General features: G+C 52.9%; 11 protein-coding genes across 11 annotated transcripts; 7 read left to right on the top strand and 4 right to left on the bottom strand.

Annotated features, from left to right (window-relative positions):
- BDV37DRAFT_256699 (uncharacterized protein) lies at positions 1-640 on the top strand. The gene has a single exon (XM_032082865.1). The coding sequence runs from the start codon at positions 54-56 to the stop codon at positions 228-230; it is 177 nt and encodes a 58-aa protein (XP_031938115.1). The 5' UTR covers positions 1-53; the 3' UTR covers positions 231-640.
- A 187-nt stretch (positions 641-827) lies between these two features.
- Positions 828-1,230, bottom strand: BDV37DRAFT_196548 (uncharacterized protein). The gene has a single exon (XM_032079785.1). It carries the CDS (start codon positions 1,146-1,148, stop codon positions 882-884), a length of 267 nt encoding a protein of 88 aa, XP_031938114.1. The 5' UTR covers positions 1,149-1,230; the 3' UTR covers positions 828-881.
- tpcE (Zn(II)2Cys6 domain-containing transcription factor tpcE) lies at positions 1,231-3,000 on the bottom strand. The gene has a single exon (XM_032079782.1). It carries the CDS (start codon positions 2,639-2,641, stop codon positions 1,313-1,315), a length of 1,329 nt encoding a protein of 442 aa, XP_031938113.1. The 5' UTR covers positions 2,642-3,000; the 3' UTR covers positions 1,231-1,312.
- Positions 3,001-5,143, top strand: tpcD (trypacidin cluster transcriptional coactivator tpcD). Its single transcript, XM_032079783.1, has 4 exons — positions 3,001-3,563; positions 3,647-4,159; positions 4,219-5,034; positions 5,138-5,143. The coding sequence occupies exons 1-3, from the start codon at positions 3,360-3,362 to the stop codon at positions 4,816-4,818; spliced, it is 1,317 nt and encodes a 438-aa protein (XP_031938112.1). The 5' UTR covers positions 3,001-3,359; the 3' UTR covers positions 4,819-5,034; positions 5,138-5,143.
- Positions 5,144-6,948: 1,805 nt separating this feature from the next.
- On the top strand, positions 6,949-8,363 carry BDV37DRAFT_196539 (alpha/beta hydrolase). The gene is made up of 2 exons (XM_032079784.1): positions 6,949-7,166; positions 7,222-8,363. Exons 1-2 carry the CDS (start codon positions 7,134-7,136, stop codon positions 8,131-8,133), a joined length of 945 nt encoding a protein of 314 aa, XP_031938111.1. The 5' UTR covers positions 6,949-7,133; the 3' UTR covers positions 8,134-8,363.
- Positions 8,364-8,428: 65 nt separating this feature from the next.
- Positions 8,429-9,715, top strand: BDV37DRAFT_296673 (aldo/keto reductase; the record flags this gene model as incomplete). The annotated part of the gene is made up of 3 exons (XM_032090170.1): positions 8,429-9,000; positions 9,059-9,603; positions 9,665-9,715. Coding segments are annotated over 3 exons (1,168 nt in total), but the record flags the coding sequence as incomplete, so codon positions are not given.
- A 667-nt stretch (positions 9,716-10,382) lies between these two features.
- arp2 (hydroxynaphthalene reductase arp2) lies at positions 10,383-11,558 on the top strand. The gene is made up of 3 exons (XM_032079781.1): positions 10,383-10,866; positions 10,921-11,244; positions 11,306-11,558. Exons 1-3 carry the CDS (start codon positions 10,540-10,542, stop codon positions 11,441-11,443), a joined length of 789 nt encoding a protein of 262 aa, XP_031938109.1. The 5' UTR covers positions 10,383-10,539; the 3' UTR covers positions 11,444-11,558.
- On the bottom strand, positions 11,522-12,266 carry BDV37DRAFT_196487 (EthD domain-containing protein). Its single transcript, XM_032079780.1, has one exon. It carries the CDS (start codon positions 12,054-12,056, stop codon positions 11,673-11,675), a length of 384 nt encoding a protein of 127 aa, XP_031938108.1. The 5' UTR covers positions 12,057-12,266; the 3' UTR covers positions 11,522-11,672.
- A 35-nt stretch (positions 12,267-12,301) lies between these two features.
- Positions 12,302-14,250, top strand: BDV37DRAFT_296671 (cytochrome P450; the record flags this gene model as incomplete). Its single annotated transcript, XM_032090169.1, has 3 exons — positions 12,302-12,382; positions 12,473-12,957; positions 13,020-14,250. The coding sequence occupies 3 exons, from the start codon at positions 12,302-12,304 to the stop codon at positions 14,017-14,019; spliced, it is 1,566 nt and encodes a 521-aa protein (XP_031938107.1). The 3' UTR covers positions 14,020-14,250.
- BDV37DRAFT_256689 (DUF4267 domain-containing protein) lies at positions 13,737-15,251 on the top strand. The gene has a single exon (XM_032082864.1). It carries the CDS (start codon positions 14,466-14,468, stop codon positions 14,853-14,855), a length of 390 nt encoding a protein of 129 aa, XP_031938106.1. The 5' UTR covers positions 13,737-14,465; the 3' UTR covers positions 14,856-15,251.
- On the bottom strand, positions 14,976-18,826 carry BDV37DRAFT_296669 (cytochrome P450; the record flags this gene model as incomplete). The annotated part of the gene is made up of 4 exons (XM_032090168.1): positions 14,976-15,430; positions 15,507-16,605; positions 17,198-17,514; positions 17,570-18,826. 4 exons carry the CDS (start codon positions 18,824-18,826, stop codon positions 15,095-15,097), a joined length of 3,009 nt encoding a protein of 1,002 aa, XP_031938105.1. The 3' UTR covers positions 14,976-15,094.
- Positions 18,827-18,944: the final 118 nt, after the last annotated feature.

The following is an 18,944-nucleotide window of genomic DNA, read 5'->3' as shown; positions in this document are numbered from 1 at the left end:
TTCAAACCCAACACTTTACCCGATGGAAACCACTGCGATTTATTTAAGCTATCATGTTGTTTAGTGATTTATTGTACATAAACCATCTCGAATGTCGCTCGAATCCAAAAATCAGACCCACATTAGGGTCATCGTTGGATTGCTTAGGCTCTGTTCTGGCCTTGTTGGCCATGATGACGCGATCCCATTGGACGATCGCCGCGTCGACGTCGATGAGGATTCCTCGATAGCTTGCAGGCTTTCCTAGCGGGTCGGCAAGGACACGTACATCGCAGCTGAAGCTTGGCAACCATGACGCTAGATAAGCATACCAACACTCACGATGATCGACGAATGGACGTCCTCTCTCCTGGACAGGTGGATCCTAGGAAAGTCCGGATCCTCGAGTGTCCGGCGTAGCCGAGTCTCGTACTTTCTGCTCGTCGACTCTTCGCTTTCCGACTGGGTCTACCACCGGAGTCCGAGACCACCCTCGTGCATCTGATCATCCTAGGGGCTGAGATTGCTCATACGACAATAGAGTGGATCGTTGGAATCCACTCCATAATTGAAGCCAGCATAGCTATCTCATGTCAGAATTACATGTCATACTGCGCACTACTGTTCCGTATTTTGAATTCTCAACTCGGATGCGTCTACCATGGCGAACAATATATCATTCTTTCTCACGCGGTGATTGACAATGACAATGACTGTAACTACCACGAAAACGTAATAAATAGACCATCTAGAGTATATAGACTATTCCAAATTGTTGGATCAGGAGTATTCTAGAGGGAAACTTCACGAGAAGCAATGACGCGATCGAAGCCACTGCAAGGGCTTGCGGAATGCTGATCATGACAACGGGCGGACCCACCTGATCCTGGCCGTTTCAGGGCTTAGGGCCTGTGAGGCAGGCAAACAAGCAACAACACGACCATCACCGTCACCATCACCAACGCTAACACCAATATCAACATCGACGACTCCCCACCCGGCTCTCTCGTGGGGAGCAAAGATGATGGCTGGCTGAATCCAGAAACCAAACCTACTCGGGCGATGACCTCGTAAAAGTTGCACGATCCCTGGTCGTCCGTGGAGCGTGTGTGTTGATCGATCGGCCAGTCTCGCCCTTTCACGGCCGGTCGTGTATGCAATGTAACCATGACAAAGACACATCCTGGTGAGATGACAGTTGCCACAGCTTCCTTTCCCCCCTCAGCTCTCGAAAACAGCGCACAAGCACCAAATGCAAGGGGGTGAGTGTGAGCGAGGGGGCGGATATCATGCCGGTGTCATTCCATGGTCAATGGATAGGTGGGCCCTTTCTTCATTCTTGCTGCAGGAAATTAATAATGTCTGAGGACACGGCGCGCAAGCGGTGGCGGAGATTCGCCTCGAGCCCACTGAACCCGAAGAGGGAGAAAGGAGACGCTGGATGGTGCGCCGGCATCCCTGCTGCGTCGTCTCCGCCTTCTTGCAGGCGCTTGGCCAATAGATTCACCAGCGATTGGACTCGATGCAGTTCGCTCAGAACGAGTTGTGCCGCGACTCGCGGCTGGTCTTCCTCATCCACACAATGCCCGCCCACCAGACTAGGTACATGCAGCACGCGCTCTTCGGACACGGTGGTGGGACTGTTGCTACTGCTGCTGCTGCTCCGGCTGCTACCGCTGCTGTCACTGCTGTTATTTCCACCTACCGCCGTCGAGGGGCACTGAGTGCCGGCTGCGGCAGCATACCATGCCAGCACCTTGAGGACGATAAGGACAACCATACTCAGCAAGTAGCCATCCTGCGCACACGAACACCCGAGGATGTTCCGGACCACATCGGTCGCCTTCTTGTTCCCCGAGAGGACCATGTCGATCGTTGTCAGGTTGCACGAGCTATCATCGCCACCCGTCAGCCGTAGCTGACAGCCCAGCGGGGCGTGGGGGAAGAGGTGGGACAGCGTTTGTAGTGCGAGCGAAAAGCAGCAATAGCGCGTCTCAAACGGCGGTACTGGGGCGGACTCGAGGAACGGGTCGATCATGGGAGTCCCCACTTCCAAGAACGCGTCAAAAAGACTCCCCGTCGGCTCCGCCAAGAAATCGGCATGGTTTCCGTGATCGATGGACTGCAAAGAGTCCCCAAATTCCGAATCGACCGTTAGCGAAGACAGGGTGCCTTGCTCCTGACCAGACAACTCTCCTCCCAGCCCCTGGGCCTCCAAGGGTAGAGGGGGGCTCTGATGGGAAAAGATGGCCGAGACGCTACCGCTACCATTGGGGGTGGGCAGAGCGTGTGGTGGTTGATCTGGTTGAGGCGGAGGTGGTGGATGCGGTTGCGGATGAGAATGAGAATGAGCATGAGGAGTAGAATACGTATTATGGGCCGAATGTCCCTGTTCCGACCCGGCGGACGGAAGACTCTCTGATGGCCGCCGAGTTGGCTCAAGGGGACTGGGAGCGCGCGGATTGCGGCCCATCCGCTTGGAGACCATGTATTGACAGGCAAGACCACGTTCGATACACCGAGCACAGGCCGGCTTTTCTTTGGTACATCGCACCTTAGAACTGGCACAACTCGTACAGCTATCCCGGAGCTTTCGGGCGCGGCGAGTCTGGGAGGAACGGATCGGTCCGGGCGATGCCCGGGGGGAGATCTGGTCTACCATCGTGGAGGTCCAGAGGAAGGAAATCAGTATGATCTTCAATGGAACGCAGGAAAAGACACAATGTGAAGGCTTTCCCTGGGAGAGTAGCCCGCCCTTTTCGTTGCCTCGCCCTGAGGTCTAAATGTACACTCACGTCACCAGCTGAGGGGTTCTGACTGAGCCCAGGGATCGTCTAGCTTTGCGTTTCCTTGTTTATACCGAGGCTGATGCGTGTGACCAGAGAACTGCGTACTCGCTTTGACGAATTAGACCAAGAACAACCAATACTGTTAGCCCAGCCCGCCCACCTGCATGCATGCGTCCTGCTCAAGATAATGGAATGACAACCCACAAAAGACTTGTCTCCTGCAAGCTAGATCTGCAGCACCCGCATGAGCTCCCAGGAACCCTGGGCCCGTTTCGCTGCGATGTTGAGATATGACCGAGCGAAGCTATTCTAAGAATGGGACAGAGATATGCATGCCGTTGCTACCGGTGGCTTGCGAAAGATAAACGTACGAGCCAGTAATTGGGCCCGGCTTGCAGATCAGCACTCCCTGACACGGGGGAAGGACTACACGGGCCAAATGCAGAACCTGCCCAGATCACCCGTAATCTCAACAACTTTAAAACCCCATGGAAAGTTCAAGAACTCTCCTTGCACCACACGGAGATTCGCTGGTGGGCTTTTCACTCAATATCCCCCTCTCTAGGCCATGTTCACGAGCGATCCTCAGCCATGACCTTGACTGATCTAGAAATCTGTGCCGAGGAGATTGCCACCGCCGCGAGAACCCTGGCGAGAGACGGGCACTCTGGCGGATATTCAGCTGGGCTCCCTGACCATCTCCGACCCGTCCAGCGAACACTGATTGCCAATGCCTCGCAAGTATTCGCCCTCGCCGGTCAGCCCGCCGACTTTGTCCGACAGTTGGCTCTCTATGTGCATACTTCCCCTCCCCCTACCCCCCCTCCCCCCACTCTATGATGAAATACGCCCAGAACGATGCTAATGGGGTTGTACAGAATCAGCTTTTGGCATGCTTGCGGTGGCTGGGGGAGTTCCAGGTGCTAGCGTGTATCCCTCTGGATGAATCCGTACCCTTTGAAGACGTTGCAGACATTGCAGGAGTCCCTGAATGTCGGCTACGTCGACTGGTGCGACCACTATTTACAATAGGCTTTCTTTGTGAGCCTTCACCGGGGCATGTGGCACACAGTGTGCTGTCGAAACAGTTTGTGACCCAACCAGGCCTGCTGGACGCCATTTTCTTCATGTCGGACACTCTGGCTCCGTCAGCGTCAGCGATGGGGACCCAGACGCGCAGATCTGGGGCCTCAGAGCAGCCGGAAGATTCCGCATGGAACCTCGCCGTGGGAAGTAACTCTCCTTTTGCCGTATGTCTTCAACAACGACCCAAGGTGAAGCGACAGCTGGGTGCCTACCTCTCCTACGTGTCAAGTGCCATGGATGCTGCCGTGGAAGATACACTTACTCAGATGAACTGGCAAAGCTTGGGAATGGCAACAGTCGTCCATGTGCGCATCCCACTCCCGATTGTGTCATACCCCTTGTGACTAACCTCATCCTCATGTAGGTGGGTGCCCAGTCACCCTCACTGGTTGTTGCCCTCGCTCCCCAATTTCCATCACTCCGTTTCCTCGTGCAGACAGAACCGAAGACCGAGTCTGGCGGTCATCAACCATGTGTCGTTAATCATGGCATGTCTACCTTGAAACTAGCGAGCATACCTCTGCATCTACGCGACCGCATCACTTGGGGCACCCGTCCATCAACAGCAACACAACCTGTCCTCGATGCGGTGGTCTATCTTATCTCCATCCCATCCCCATCCCCGCAGTCGTCAGCGATGGAAATCACCATGCGAGTAGCTCAGATGCTAAGAGCTCATGTGGACGTGTTGCGGAATAATTCAGAGGCGAGGCTCATTTTGACTCTGCCGATGTCGGCGGTCTCAAGGTCGATGGACCCTGCGGCGCGAGCAGCTGTCAGTCTGAGCGACCTCTCCTTACTGCAGCTCACCAATGGTGCGCCCCTCAACATGGGCGAGATACGAGATTTGCTGCGGAGTCGCTCCGACGGGCTGGTGTTGATGCGGGAGGTTCGATCTCCCACCAACGCCGTGATTGCATTTGAGATTCAGTACCGTGTGGACAATGATGATACGCGATTTTAAATCCTAGTGGCCTTCCATGCCGCAGCTATATTGTCCACAAGCTTAAGAACTAGCTTAGTAACATCCTGACAATGTCGCAGCGGGGCCATCTGTGTCCAGAGTCTTCTGGAAATTATCAAAATGCAGAAAATCAATTCAGCCCGGCGTTAATCATAGGCTGGATAATAGGGTGACCACGGCGTTGCATTGCAAGGGGCTTCGAGTGGAGTTCTAGGTGTGAGCAATGTCATTTCGTTGTTCGCTCACTTGGAGCTCGTTGGCGCGCTTGTTACCAGATTTGATGCTGACATGTAAATAATGATCGAGGAGTTGCTTAAAGAGGAGCCAGCAAGTAATTCAGGGACATAGATTTGATCTTGCTCTGCTAGTAGTAGGATCCAATACTGAAAACTATTGCGTCGTTGCCTCGTCCACCCCCTGGTGACAAGTGATCGCTTTCGCACTCCGAGACCCGGTACCCGGGGGACTATATCACGCCAGTTTATACATATAAGGGCATAGTGCGAGAGGGTGTGACATTGAAGGCAACAACTACCTAAACGACGCAATGGAAGTTCTGGATACGACTGTTGACTTGGGGACTCTACGGGGCAAAGGGGCCCTTATCACTGGTGGTGCTTCAGGCATCGGGTTAGCCACGGCGCGAGCATGGGCAGCAGCCGGTATGCACGTTACTATTGCTGACATCCTACCTCTACAGATGGGGCAGAACATCCTCGTGGATCTAGTAGGCGGACATGTTCACTACGTCTGTTGTGATGTGACCTCGTGGGAGAGTCAGGTAACGGCCTTCAAAGAAGCAATTGAATTCACCCCTTCGAAGGCCCTTGACATTGTGGCTGCCTTTGCAGGTGTCTCTTTCGCAGGCGGAAACCAGGTTGACCACGTCTTGGCCGCCGGTGAGCCTCGTCTAGACGTGAATCCATCCGCTCCGGATATTCGCAACATCCAGGTGAACTTGATCGGCGTCTACTACACCTCGTGGCTGGCTCTGTATTACCTGCGTCTTTCCCCAACAAACGAAGGCACCAATCTGTCGCCCGACAAGTCACTGCTGCTCATGGGTTCCATCGGATCGTACATGGACACCCCCAAGGCCTCAACCTATCCCGCCAGCAAGTTTGGCGTCCGGGGTTTGTTTCGCAGCACCCGCGCTCGCACGCAGGAGCTGGGAGTGCGCTGTAACCTTCTCGCTCCTTGGTTCATCGATACACCACTAATTGAACCTATGAAGAAGGCTATGGCTGCTCGAGGAATCGATATGGCACAGCGGTTGACATTTGCAAGCGTCGACTCCTGCGTGGAGGCGGCCAATGCTTGCGCTGCTAATCCGCAGCTCCACGGTACGTCCGATTGCATTCCCCAGTATGGTATATCTATTGCTTCTAACCTGATGAGCCTTGGTAGGTCGGGCACTCGCTGTCCAGCCCGAGGGAATCTTTGACCTTAAGGATGACCTCGAGGATGGTTGGGGAGGCGATCAACTACGGCCAATTATGCAGCGCCGACGCGAAGCGGGTTTTGATGCTTGAGTATAGTCTACCGTTGGTATTCTATCTTGAAGAAGCCGTTACGCCCGTACAACCATGTCTCATGGATACAATAGTTATTTCCTAAAACTCAATATCATACGCAATCGTACTTTTAGGATCGCACACTTCTTGATAGAGAATATTCACCCTGTCCGCGTCAGTTCTCCTCGGCCTGTACTTGGTAACTCCAAACTCACTTGTGGTGACTTGGATGTGTAAAGAATGTAGCTAAACTCTCTAGATAATCTAGCAGTACGACAGCTGCCATGTCGAACCCCTTGGCCAAGGGGGCAGTGAACTCCGTCGGTGAATCCGCCCGCAAGTCTAACAGTCCTGAGCACCGCCCTATGAGTAAATTTGTAACTCATGGCAAATTGGGGCGATGACAACTCACCGGGCACTTGGCCAACCATCGCATGGGCTTCTTGCTTCCATTGCTCTACTTTGATGGGATCGGCATCGGATTTGAGCTTGAACAGGGCTGGGGCGGCGATAACGGATAGTTAGTGGAGATCGCTTTTACTCCGAGACTTATTCGTACGTACCGATATGGTAGACAGGCATGTTGTATAGTACTCTCTGCTGCGAATGTGGGGATTTTACTACAAGCGATGTGCTCTGGAGGACAATCTATACTGACATTGTGGCGGAACGGACGTGTTATAGAACTCGGAAAGCGACAATTCGCTGTCCGACTTTGATGTTGGTTATATACGTGTACCGATGCAGGGCGGCTTCACAAGGACCATGATAATATCGCTGTAGATACACGACCATACCGCGATGGAGACCCCTTTTGCCGCTCCGTGGCAGCAGGTAACGCTTCGGTTGACAGCAGAGGGCATATCAATGGGACTAACGGTGACTGTAGTTCGTCGAGGATTTGGGGCAAACCCCATGTCTCCCAGGGAAGGATTTAAACAGCGTTTTGGCCGGCTGGGGACAGCTGGCTGGTACATTAGCTACGCGATACGGATTTCCTCCACCCGATGAGAGCGTGACGACCGAGGATGTCCAGCTAGATGGACTGTGGCTGCGTTGCTACACCCCCCCTAACGCGACGGGCCAGGGACCAGTGGGCCTCTACTTTCATGGGGGAGGTTGGGTGATGGGAGGAGTCAAGGAAGAAGATGGTTTCTGTCGCGTTATCAGCCGCCAATGCCAGATGCGCCTGGTCAGCGTGGAATACCGCAAGGCTCCTGAGACTCGCTATCCTGGCGCGCTGAATGACGGCGTGAGGGCTGCTCTCTGGGCTCTATCGCGCTATGGGAACCAGCCACTGGTCTTGATGGGCACGTCCGCCGGCGGGAATCTGGCCTTTGGCACGGCGCTGCGACTGATCGACCAAGACATGGTGGATAAGGTCGGCGGGGTGGTGGCGTTGGCGCCCATCACCGTGCACCCGGATGCAGTACCCGACCATTTGAAGGAGCAGTACACGGCGTATGAGGAGAATGCGGAGTTGACAGTGAACTCGCGGGCTGCCATGCAGGTGTTTTTCAATTGTTACAACGCGCCAGTGGACGACGTCTACACCTCCTGCCTTCTGCATCCGAGATTGCTTGCTCTGCCAAAGGTGTATATTGCCGAGCTGGGCTTGGACACGCTACGAGATGATGCCAGGTTGATGAAGGGGGCACTGGACATTGCCAAGGTGCCGGTTATGTACGATGCTTATCCAGGATATCCGCATTGCTCGTTCATGTTTCCTTTTCAATCTCTGGGCGAGCATCAGAGGGCTTTTTTGGAGGGAGTAGCTAAGGCAGTACGATGGATGTCGTAGTAGCGTACAGTACATAGGCATATTGATGTGGGAGAGAAACAAATAATAATGGATCTGATACTACGGTAACAAGAATACTAGTAACACTCAGCCTGCCTACTCTGCCAATGGATGAGCTGTCGAAATGGTTGGGCTACCAGGCTTTCGGAAAGCGATCATGTTGTAAGGCAGTCCAGAGATTTTGACTTCATCCCTTATAAACTGCGAATAAAGATTCTAGCTGGTCGAACTTTTATCACTTCCTACAAACCCCTTCTGGCCTTTCTAGTCACCAAATACTACAACAAGAAGCAATCATGGTTCTACCTGCTGCCCCAGAGCCTCCCACCCTGCTAGGGTATCATCGAATCCTGTCACCTAGCGCTGGTGTTCGTGTGTCGCCCTTATGCCTGGGAACGATGAGCTTTGGCAATGGCTGGAAAGGGGTTATGGGTGAGTGTGACCAGGCGACCAGCTTCAACATGCTGGATACTTTCTATGAGAGTGGTGGGAACTTCATCGACGTAGCCAACTTCTATCAGGGAGGCGATAGCGAAAGATGGGTGGGTGAATGGATGGCCCGGCGGCAGAACCGTGATGAGATCGTATTATCCACCAAGTACACTATGAGCTACACGATGTTCGGCCCGCAGAAGATCAAGTCGAACTTTCAGGGTAACCATGCCAAAAGTCTGCGTCTCTCAGTCAAGGCCAGTTTGGAGAAGCTTCAGACTGACTATATCGACCTGTTGTACGTCCACATGTGGGACTTTACCACAAGTGTTGAGGAAGTGATGCGAAGCCTCAACCACCTGGTGGCAAATGGCAAGGTTCTGTATCTAGGGGTCAGCGATACCCCAGCCTGGCTCGTGGTCAAATGCAATGCATGTACGTGCATTTTCTCTTGTAAAATCCAGTTGATTGTTGAAGTTAATGATTGCTACAGTTGCTCGAGCCAACGGACTGACGCCGTTCAGTGTCTACCAAGGCCATTGGTCGTGCGCTTTCCGCGACTTCGAGCGGGATATCCTGCCTATGTGTGAGTCCGAGGGCATGGGCATCGCGCCATGGGGTGTACTGGGCCGCGGTCAGTTCCGTAGCGCTGAGGACTTTTCTCGTGAGGGTCGTAAAATGGGTCCTCAGGATGAGAAGCACCGGCGACTCGGAGAGAAACTGGAGCAGATGGCGCAACGGAAGAACACCAAGGCTACCAGTATCGCTCAAGCCTACGTCATGCACAAGGCCCCCTATGTGTTCCCAGTCATTGGGGGTCGCAAAGTGGAACATCTCAAAGATAACATCGAGGCTCTCCGCTTGGTACTGAGCGAGGAGGAAATCCATGAAATCGATGATGCGGAACCTTTTGATGTCGGATTCCCCATGAATTTCTTATTCGAAACACCGACGCAAAGATACCGTGTGAACATGACGAGCAAGGATATATGGCAGCTGTCATGCAACACTCGGCTGGAAACAGTGCCCAAGCAACAAGTGAGTAGTGTCCTTGTGTCCGTCACAGTGTGATAGCTTTTAACTAGATGTGCTCTATTAGCCGATCGAACCCCAACAAGGTGCGAAGTACTTTGGATCCGCCTCAAAGTGAGGCTGGCCCTGGTGGAATACTTCTGTTGGAGAGCGTTGCAAGCTGGATCTGGGCTACTTTGCTGTATGGCTGATCACCATTTCAGACGAGGATGCCTCTTCGACGAGAGGAATCGTGTTCTTTTTGTTTACTTTTCCCTGTCTCGTTGGTCCTTAAGCAAAGAATCAGCCACTTGTTCCAACGTAATATAGGGAGAATCTTTGCTTGGTCAAACGCACCTATTACGCGACGTAGATATACCCGCTGTGAAACAGAGACACAAGCCAGTAGAAGGACCACTTGAGATCACAAACAAACAAGCAAAAAGAAATACTTGTTGAATTCATTTCTAGATAATACAAGCTAGAATATCTCCTCCGATTAAGCACCCCCGTTGAGCGTATTCCGACAACATTCGAGAAACATCTACAGACTGCACGGAAGGTTACAATCAACGAAAGGTTCTCTAAATAACCGGTGAGATATTGCGGCTTAATTGAGACAGAGGTTGAGCAACCTCCCGGGTACATAACTCGACGCCAACGGCGGTTGTAGTCTCAATATTCTGTCCTTTGGTCTGATTCGCCAGATCCTGCTCCTATTCTCAGTTTCCTATGTTGTCAGCCTACCATATACAAAATGTATTGCTACAGAGGCTTTGTACTCGCCGGCCGATGAGGTACTGGTCTTCATACCTCTCGGTCTCCGAGAAAAGAGCTGTTGGGTGGTCAACTATCCGTCTCTTCGTACATATATACTCCGTCCAGTCTCGTGTGTCACTGTTTCCCCAGACCTACATATCATTTCGCCCCCTCAGAGTCTCTACCCCAGACAAGATCCTCAGAATGTCGGACAACCACCGTTTAGATGGCAAGGTGGCCTTGGTCACCGGTGCTGGCCGCGGCATTGGTGCAGCCATCGCCGTCGCCCTTGGTGAGCGCGGAGCCAAAGTTGTGGTGAACTACGCCCACTCCCGAGAGGCCGCGGAGAAGGTGGTTGAACAGATCAAGGCCAATGGTACCGACGCGATCGCAATTCAAGCTGATGTTGGGGATCCTGAGGCGACAGCGAAGTTAATGGCGGAGACGGTGCGCCATTTTGGCTACCTGGACATCGTGTCATCGAACGCTGGGGTTGTATCGTTCGGCCACCTTAAAGATGTGACCCCGGAGGTAGGAACCACAGATAGCGCACTGAAGTACCTCATATACTAATCAAAATATTAGGAGTTTGACCGAGTCTTCCGGGTTAACACCCGTGGCCAGTTCTTCGTGGCGCGGGAGGCCTATCGCCATATGCGTGAAGGAGGTCGAATTATTCTGACCAGCTCGAACACTGCGTGCGTCAAGGGGGTACCCAAGCATGCTGTATACTCGGGATCCAAGGGGGCTATTGACACCTTTGTTCGCTGCATGGCCATTGACTGCGGAGACAAGAAGATCACCGTGAATGCCGTGGCTCCCGGAGCCATTAAGACTGATATGTTTTTGGCTGTGTCGCGGGAGTATATCCCAAATGGTGAGACTTTCACCGATGGGCAGGTAGACGAGGTCAGTTTTCTACCCATAGACTGCGTCTTCCTGAGTTTCTACTTACCGAAATCTAATCTAGTGTGCCGCTTGGCTCTCTCCGTTGAACCGCGTGGGCAGGCCCGTGGACGTCGCCCGGGTAGTTAGCTTCCTGGCATCTGATGCAGCCGAATGGGTAAGTGGCAAGATCATTGGGGTGGATGGCGGCGCTTTTCGATAAATCTTTAGCAGTAGATACTCGTTGCTGGAGTGTATTCCTTCATTTTCTAGAGAGCTAGACGACGTATCACATCAAATTTTCTAGGTGAACAACAGCTTAAATAAGTTCTACCGTTACAAAATAATAGCGCCAAACTCTTTGCATAATGTCTGAAAACCTTTTACATTGGACCAATCACCCTAACTTGATATATGCAATACGGCATTTGTGAGAGTAAACAATTCACAGTTCAATCTGTCGTCTTCCTCACGCCACCAAGCACTACGACTCTCATTTTGGACGGATCTGTGAATTTATGCTCGTCCTCTGACACCTCGGCAGTCGACATAACGGGGAGAAATTCTCGAAATGCGGCTTCGCTCTCGAAGTTGATAATGGCAAAACCATCATAGGTACAGTCGGATGGCTCCCCGACCACTACAGCAGCGGGGAAACCGGGGGCTTCGCTATCACGTTTCAGATAGTGTCGAATATGACTGCGTGGAAATGTGGATCCGCCAAGTCGTCGGAGTAAAGGCACATGGTGGTTCTCCCAGTAATCCTGGAAGGCATCGGGGGAAAGGTCTGGCTTGCGAGTCACGAAAACAACAACGGTAAAGCCATCGTTCGACATGTCGAAGAAAGGTTCAGCAAGGCGATAGGAGGAAAACCGGAAATGTGGGTTAGATTGATTCTTCAAGACTGGATACGGCAAAGATGTGGAGTATACTTATGTTGGCAGGCATGCAGTCGGGGGTTAAAGCAGCCCTCGGTCCCCGAACTCGAAGAACTAGCGACATAACCTCAATCGATATTATTCCTCTAGTACCCCAATCCTCATGGACCGCATTCACTATACCCTGGAAGCGAAATCGTATCATGTACCTTTCGCTCCTCATAGCTCTGGGCGTGCTTGCTTTCACCCGTTTCCTGACAGCGTTCTACCAGGCTCGCCAGGAAGTATGGAAGCTGCAAAAAGGGAATCTGGTAGTCTTCCTCGACCTGGATCATGGAAATATTAGGAAAGGCCCTGGAGCTGACAATGTATAGCCTATGCCAGAGTTCAAGCTTCTGGCTGGACACTTCGGGACCCTTAAAAAAACGATCCAAGGGATGCCGTCGGACGCGACGCTTCATAGCATCATGCTGAAGATCTCCCAGCAATTCCCGTCCGGCATCTTCTACATTAATATGTGGCCCTTTAGCGGGACTTGGATGATCGTTTCAGCTCCCTCGGCAGCCAGCCAAATCCAGAAGTTGAATCTGACGAAGCCGGCCATCCTGCGTCGGCCCCTGGAGACAGTGACCGGGGGACCCAGCATGATGAGCATGCATGGCGAGACGTGGAAGAAATGGCGGGCGCTGTTCAATCCAGGATTTAATCCTGCCTACATTATTGGCCTGGCGCCAAATATCGCCGATGAGGTAGCCACCTTCTGCGCTCAATTGCGCAAAAAAGCGCAACAGGCTGAGGTCTTTCCTCTCGAGTCGCTGACCACCCGATTAACGGTGGATACCATTTGCTCGGCCGTGCTGTATGTGGACTCCTATGGAACATATTGCATTATCGAGGAGATTCAATTAACGAGACGAGCAGGGACACTCAATTGCACCACCAAATCGTGGATCACCCACTCGCCACGGCCCTGCAGCGACAGATCGACTGGACTTCATTTGGTACTACGTTTAACCCCGTCAAGCGTTATTTGACCATTCGGCCTTTGGTGCTATGGTATAATAACAAGGTTATGGACCGAATTATTGACAGTGAAGTGGACCGTGCCTACCGCACTCCACCAGATCATCCCTCCAAATCTGTGATTTCGCTGGCTCTACGAGAATATCTCAAAGAACAGTCTAACAGCAGCAGCACTCGTTCACTGGCGGAATTCAAGCGGCTGGTGGCTCCTCAACTGCGTGTTTTTCTTTTCGCCGGCCGCAACACCACAAGTAGCACTCTCATATACACCTACTACCTACTCGCTCAGCACCCCGAGGTCCTGGCGAGGATCCGTGCTGAACATGAAGATGTGCTGGGTGGGGATCCAGCGGATGCTCAGGGCCGCATCAAGGAATATGTCCAATTGCTGAACAAGCTTAGCTACACAACTGCCGTGATTAAGGAAACGTTGCGGTTGTTCCCTCCATCAGCGTCGATGCGGGAGGGCCGACCTGACGCCGAAATCATTGGGGAAGATGGGCAAAGATATCCCACGGTGGGATGCAACGTCTGGACGCTCACGGTGGCTCTCCACCATAACAGTGACCACTGGCAGCAGGTGGAGAGCTTCATTCCGGAGCGATGGCTGGTGGGGCCCGAAGATCCCTTATATCCGGTTAAAGGTGCCTGGAGAGCATTTGAATTTGGGCCACGGAGCTGCATTGGCCAGACATTGGCGATGCTGGAGCTTCGGATTGCCCTGGCCATGACTATCCGTCAGTTCGATATTACGCCAGCATACGATGAGTGGGACAGCATTCACCCGGCCACGACGGCCAAAGAAGTAAATGGGCATCGTGCCTACCAGGCGGAGAGAGGTGCTGGGGGCGCCCACCCTGCCGATGGGTTTCCATGCCGTGTCAAGGACCGATGCTGAAACTGGCTATAGCTTCCATTCAATCATCCTGTAGCATGCGTGTCGCACTTTACCTGTCCCTGCCCGGCTGTAGGAGCAACCCATGCTTTGGTGGGGTCTACAGATTTTAGGAATATGATGCCCTGGTCAGAGAACCAAGTAAACATTCACGGTAGTCCTGTACAATTCTTGACCCTAGCCAAGGCGGGACATGCAAAGCAAGCCACAAGAGATCTGGTCTGTGGCTTGTGGATTACGTTATCGAAGACAGGGATCTCTTGTTCGGAGAGCGAAAAGATTAATTGACTGCTGTGGAGGAACGTTGCTGTGTTATCATATCATTGTTGTCTATCTCCAGTTCTCAACCAAAGCTATCCACCTTTTTGTTTGGATAACCGCCACATTTTCCCTTGCCCGTCCCTGAATTAGATTGGACTGCGATTGAGCCGACTCTCTGACCTCCTAAAATGCCCCTCTCGGAAAATGCAGCCCTGCGTCTGGCAGGCAACGCCTTTGGCACCATCATCCTCGGTTTTGGCGTCAACGCCCTCATACGCCCCGATCACGCCCTTTCCTTCTTCGAATGGACGCCGCCCACAGCAACGGCGGACCGACAGCTCGTGGACAGTCTCATGTACGTGTACGGAGTCCGGGACATTTACATCGGGCTGTCGGTGTACGTGGCCTCGATATTCGGCACACCCAAGTCACTCGGATGGACGTTGTTGGCGTTCAGTGCGGTTGCCTTTGCAGACGGCGCGATTTGCTGGTCGTGGGGACACGGGGAATGGGGGCATTGGAGCTATGCGCCCATCGTGGCGTTGATTGGCACTGCTCTTTCGGGACTGTTGGATTGAGTATGAGGTTGCCGGTCTAGATTTGTGTGGAAATAGAGAAATGCAAGTGCAGCGTTGAGCCACTTGAGTGTATCCAGGGGGCTTGAGATGGCCGCTTCGCTGTCCGAAATCGATGGTTTTCGCGATCCGAGCCAGACTCTGGGGTGCGGCACGGGGAGGGACCATGTGCATTGATTGAGGGTGTACGTGAATTATGAGAGACTCTATGAATGCATTTCTAAAGACAATAGGTTGATCTACTACTTGTTGCGAGGTTCCAGCGTAACCCACAACGGTTTTTTGTCCCAGAGAATCCAAATGCCCTGCTCGGCCAACCAGTCTGTATCCTTCATACGCGTAGTATCTAACCGTAGATTGAAATGCCACAGAAGCTTGACCAGGATTAACCGCATCTCCACGTAGGCTAGCTGTCGCCCAATGCAATTCCGCGGTCCGATGCTGAACGGTTGCGATACCTCGCGGTGATCATGGGCAAATTCGCCCTGGCCTTGCCAACGCTCGGGTAGGAATTCGTCGGGACGATGGAAGTTGCTGGGTGACCTACAGGCGACAAACTGTTGTAGACCGACCGATGTCTGTTGTAGATGTAAAAAGCTTCATATTAGTGACCGAACTATAGGTAGGATTTGTAAAGAACGCAAGAAGACTTACACCCCCGGGTACCCATCCCCCTGCGATATGGGTCCCCGTCTGCGGCACGATGCGGTTACTTTGCATTGGTACCGGTGGATACAGACGTAGTGATTCCTCCAGGACTGCTTGCAGTCCCTCCACACGCGAGACACTCTGCGAGTCAATCTCCGATGCGTGAGTGAACTCGGATCGTATGCGAGAGGTCAGCTGGTGAAGATGCTCCGGGTTCTTTAGCAATAGCCAGGTGCACCCACTTAACAGGGTGGCCGAGGTCTCGCTACCTGCCAGCACGATGGCACTCGCATTACTGATCATTTCTGCCCGCGACATGGGCGGTTCCCCGTGAGGCTTCTGGGCCAGCACAGCATCCCAAATATCTCCTCGCGGGGTGCTGGAGTTTTGAAGGCGACGGTCGACTTGGTCGGTCGTGAACTGTGCGTTCCGGCGTCTCTGTTCTAACAGTTTGCGGGATCCCAGAAGCCGCAGAAGACCATCAAGTCGGTAGCGACGCAGACCATTCAGAATAGGAATCAACTTGACATTGCCCTGAATGGATGCAATCCACGGATGTGTCTGGACGTTGTCAAGGCAGCCGAACGAGTCTCCAAAAGCGAGGTCGCCGATAATGTCGAAGGTGGCCCAGTTGAACCACAGCGTCAGATCCAGAGGTCCCTGGCCACAGTTTTCATGGAATCGCGTGATTAGCAGGTTAACGCTGCGTTCGATAAGACCGCGTTGCTGCCTCAAACCTTTGTCGGAGAATGAAAAGGCTAACAGCCGTCGATAACGGCGGTGGTGGGCATGGTCGGCGGCCAGGATGCCTGGGGTCCCATTATGGAATGGCGGAAGATGCATCGGATCCTTGGGAAACTCCGGATTGCTTGTGTAGATCGGAGCGGCCGCCTCGGGGGCTATGAAAGATAGCTCATTGGGCGCGATTCGGACGACGGGCCCGAATTGTTGGTGTAGCCGCTGGAGATCGCGGACAAGGCTGCCTCGGGTGTTACTGAGGATGTAGGGGCCACGCCAGATGGCCCACCATCGAGGGCCTGGGTATGATCGTAGAGGATGAATCCAGAGTCGGTAGACAGCGAGAGAGGGAGGCGTTAGCACCTGCCTTTGTCAGTCCTATCTCCTTGAAGGAACGACGATCACAAACAATCAGCAATATCAATAGTCGAAAATGGCCGTCTGAAAGCCATCCGTCGACGCCCATTTTGGTAAGATGGTCACTTAGCTTATTGAGCAATTGGCAGAAGAAAGCGCCGTTGCATGAGGGGGTCCATGCTCATAAATTGATGCTATCGATTGTTATCCGGGCTGCGAGTAGGACGAAGAGCGAGAAGCATCGGGCATTTATCACTCGCAGTGGCCGATTCCGACGCTGAGGCTGCAAGGGCCCAGTGTGCACTGAGCTTCTGAAAGCACCCTTGCTATCAGCCCTCTCTAGAATGCCGAGTATCGAGGAGACTTTCTAATTTCAACACGCCATGTTACTAAGTTACCAGAGAGAAGCCATCCTACTGCATTCTACATGGTGCATATGTGCGAATAAGCCATTGTGTATTCTACTTCAGTCATTTACATTCAGTTTGCTTAATCATTTATCTCATTGTACGACGTCTGCCCCAGAGTGGCCTGGAAAACTACCCCCGGTTCACTGTGGGCTGCTGGAAGTACTGGGCCAAGAACAAGAAGTATCCCTCGACTTAAGCGTCATGTAAAGCTCTCGTTTCGCCCAGATAGACCAGATCTTCTGATCGAGGAAGTTGCCAGTCTTGTCCACATCTAGAGTGAAGTCGAAATGCCACAGGATCTTGGCAAGCGTCAGGCGAACCTCCGCGTAGGCCAGATTCCGCCCAATACAGTTACGTATCCCAACAGACCAGGGCTGGTAGGCGCCATAGTTGTCGTACTTGAACGGTTCCTCCGTTTTCTGAAGATGTCGCTCGGGGATGAACTTGTCGGCGTGAGTAAAGTTGTAGTCGGCAAAGTAGGCGCCGAGATGACTAACACCAACCCTAGTCTAGGGGATATCATTAGCATTTCATGATCTCAACGGTCCATTTGGGGTGGAATACCTCTTCGGGAACAAATTTGCCACAGACTGTTGCTCCACCAGCAGGGACCACGCGGGGGGGTTGACCGGGCACAGCTGGATACATGCGCAGCGTCTCGTCGATGACGGCAGTAAGGTACGGCAGATGCGAGACGGAGATCAAGTCAATCTCCTCCGGGGAGGCAAAACTCTTCCTGATCTCGGCGGTGGCTTTCTCGATCTTGCCCGATAAGCACAGCAGGTACATCGAACCGCTGAGCGCCGAGGCGGTGGTCTCTGACCCTGCGACGACCATGACGGCGGCATTATTGAGCATCTCGCCAGCGCTCATGCCATCTCCACGCTGGTTGTCGTCGGCACTCTTGACTAGAACCTTGTCCCAGAAGTCCCCCTGGTCACCTTCCATTTTCATCCGCTTGTTGAGCTTCTCAACGGCGTAGCTGTAATTTTCCTGACGTTTACCCCGGAGCTCCTTAGGCAGCACGTAGGGGGTGAGGAACTCGATGCCCATACTGCGCAAAACGTGTGAGATGGCCACACTCTTGAGATTCTTGTGAATAGCGTCTACCCATGGGTGCAACTGCCGGCTCTTCAGACTGTCGAAGGATTCGCCGAAGGACAGAGCTCCGATGGAGTCAAAGATGGCCATATTGAAGTAGTACACCATCTCGGCAGAACGGCCCGTGTCGGCCACCTCACGCAGGACCTCAACCAGCAAGTCGGCGTATTGCACAATGGTAGACTCCTGGGTGCGAAGTCCCTTGTCGCTGAATGCATGGCCGAACAGACTACGGAACCGCGCATGGTTCCGCGTATCGGAGACGAGGATACTCATGACTCCGTTGGGTGCCAAGGGGAGGCGTACGGGGTCCTTGAGGAACTCCGGTCGTCCTGGCACATGAGCGTGGATATCGCGCCAGGCTTCAGCATTTGCGTAGCTAATCTCATCGGGTTTGATCCGGACCGTATCGCCGTACTTCTGATGATAACGCATTAGGTCATGGTGCATCGTACCGCGGAGTAATGCGATCTTCCAGGGCAGAGAGCTGGCTCGCCATAGCAGTGGACCAGGATATCCACGGAGCGGATGGAGAAAGAGGTTGTAAACCAGATGGAAGAGCACGTAGCTCACCAGGATGACAAGAGCCAAGACTGATAGCGAGAGAAAATACATGGCTATTGTGGTTTGGGCCCTGCTCAATCCTGGTTCGAGGCATGAAGGGTTGAAGTACAGTATTGAAGTTGTTCCTCGGACAGCGAACGGCAGGTACTCGGGCATGGTATATTGGATACACAACTTCCATCTATGTGATTATGTTATCTGGTAATCATATCGAAGGCCAGGCAATATCATACGGTTATGCTATTTGTCATGAAGAGCTATATTTGAGGACAAT

Source organism: Aspergillus pseudonomiae (genome assembly GCF_009193645.1).
Source record: "Aspergillus pseudonomiae strain CBS 119388 unplaced genomic scaffold BDV37scaffold_73, whole genome shotgun sequence".
Taxonomy (NCBI): domain Eukaryota; kingdom Fungi; phylum Ascomycota; class Eurotiomycetes; order Eurotiales; family Aspergillaceae; genus Aspergillus; species Aspergillus pseudonomiae.
The sequence above is the reverse complement of the archived record's forward strand: the minus strand, read 5'-3'. Positions and strand labels throughout refer to the sequence as shown.

Bases quoted from the DNA above. Each gene is read 5' to 3' on its own strand.
- BDV37DRAFT_196487 (XM_032079780.1), bottom strand. From the start codon at position 12,056: ATGTCGAACGATGGCTTTACCGTTGTTGTTTTCGTGACTCGCAAGCCA.
- BDV37DRAFT_256689 (XM_032082864.1), top strand. From the start codon at position 14,466: ATGCCCCTCTCGGAAAATGCAGCCCTGCGTCTGGCAGGCAACGCCTTT.
- tpcD (XM_032079783.1), top strand. From the start codon at position 3,360: ATGACCTTGACTGATCTAGAAATCTGTGCCGAGGAGATTGCCACCGCC. The intron at 3,564-3,646 runs GTGCATACTTCC...GGGGTTGTACAG, and splicing joins TCCGACAGTTGGCTCTCTAT to AATCAGCTTTTGGCATGCTT. The intron at 4,160-4,218 runs GTGCGCATCCCA...ATCCTCATGTAG, and splicing joins GAATGGCAACAGTCGTCCAT to GTGGGTGCCCAGTCACCCTC.
- BDV37DRAFT_196539 (XM_032079784.1), top strand. From the start codon at position 7,134: ATGGAGACCCCTTTTGCCGCTCCGTGGCAGCAG. The intron at 7,167-7,221 runs GTAACGCTTCGG...CGGTGACTGTAG, and splicing joins TTGCCGCTCCGTGGCAGCAG to TTCGTCGAGGATTTGGGGCA.
- BDV37DRAFT_256699 (XM_032082865.1), top strand. From the start codon at position 54: ATGTTGTTTAGTGATTTATTGTACATAAACCATCTCGAATGTCGCTCG.
- tpcE (XM_032079782.1), bottom strand. From the start codon at position 2,641: ATGGTAGACCAGATCTCCCCCCGGGCATCGCCCGGACCGATCCGTTCC.
- BDV37DRAFT_196548 (XM_032079785.1), bottom strand. From the start codon at position 1,148: ATGGTTACATTGCATACACGACCGGCCGTGAAAGGGCGAGACTGGCCG.
- arp2 (XM_032079781.1), top strand. From the start codon at position 10,540: ATGTCGGACAACCACCGTTTAGATGGCAAGGTGGCCTTGGTCACCGGT. The intron at 10,867-10,920 runs GTAGGAACCACA...TCAAAATATTAG, and splicing joins TTAAAGATGTGACCCCGGAG to GAGTTTGACCGAGTCTTCCG. The intron at 11,245-11,305 runs GTCAGTTTTCTA...AATCTAATCTAG, and splicing joins CCGATGGGCAGGTAGACGAG to TGTGCCGCTTGGCTCTCTCC.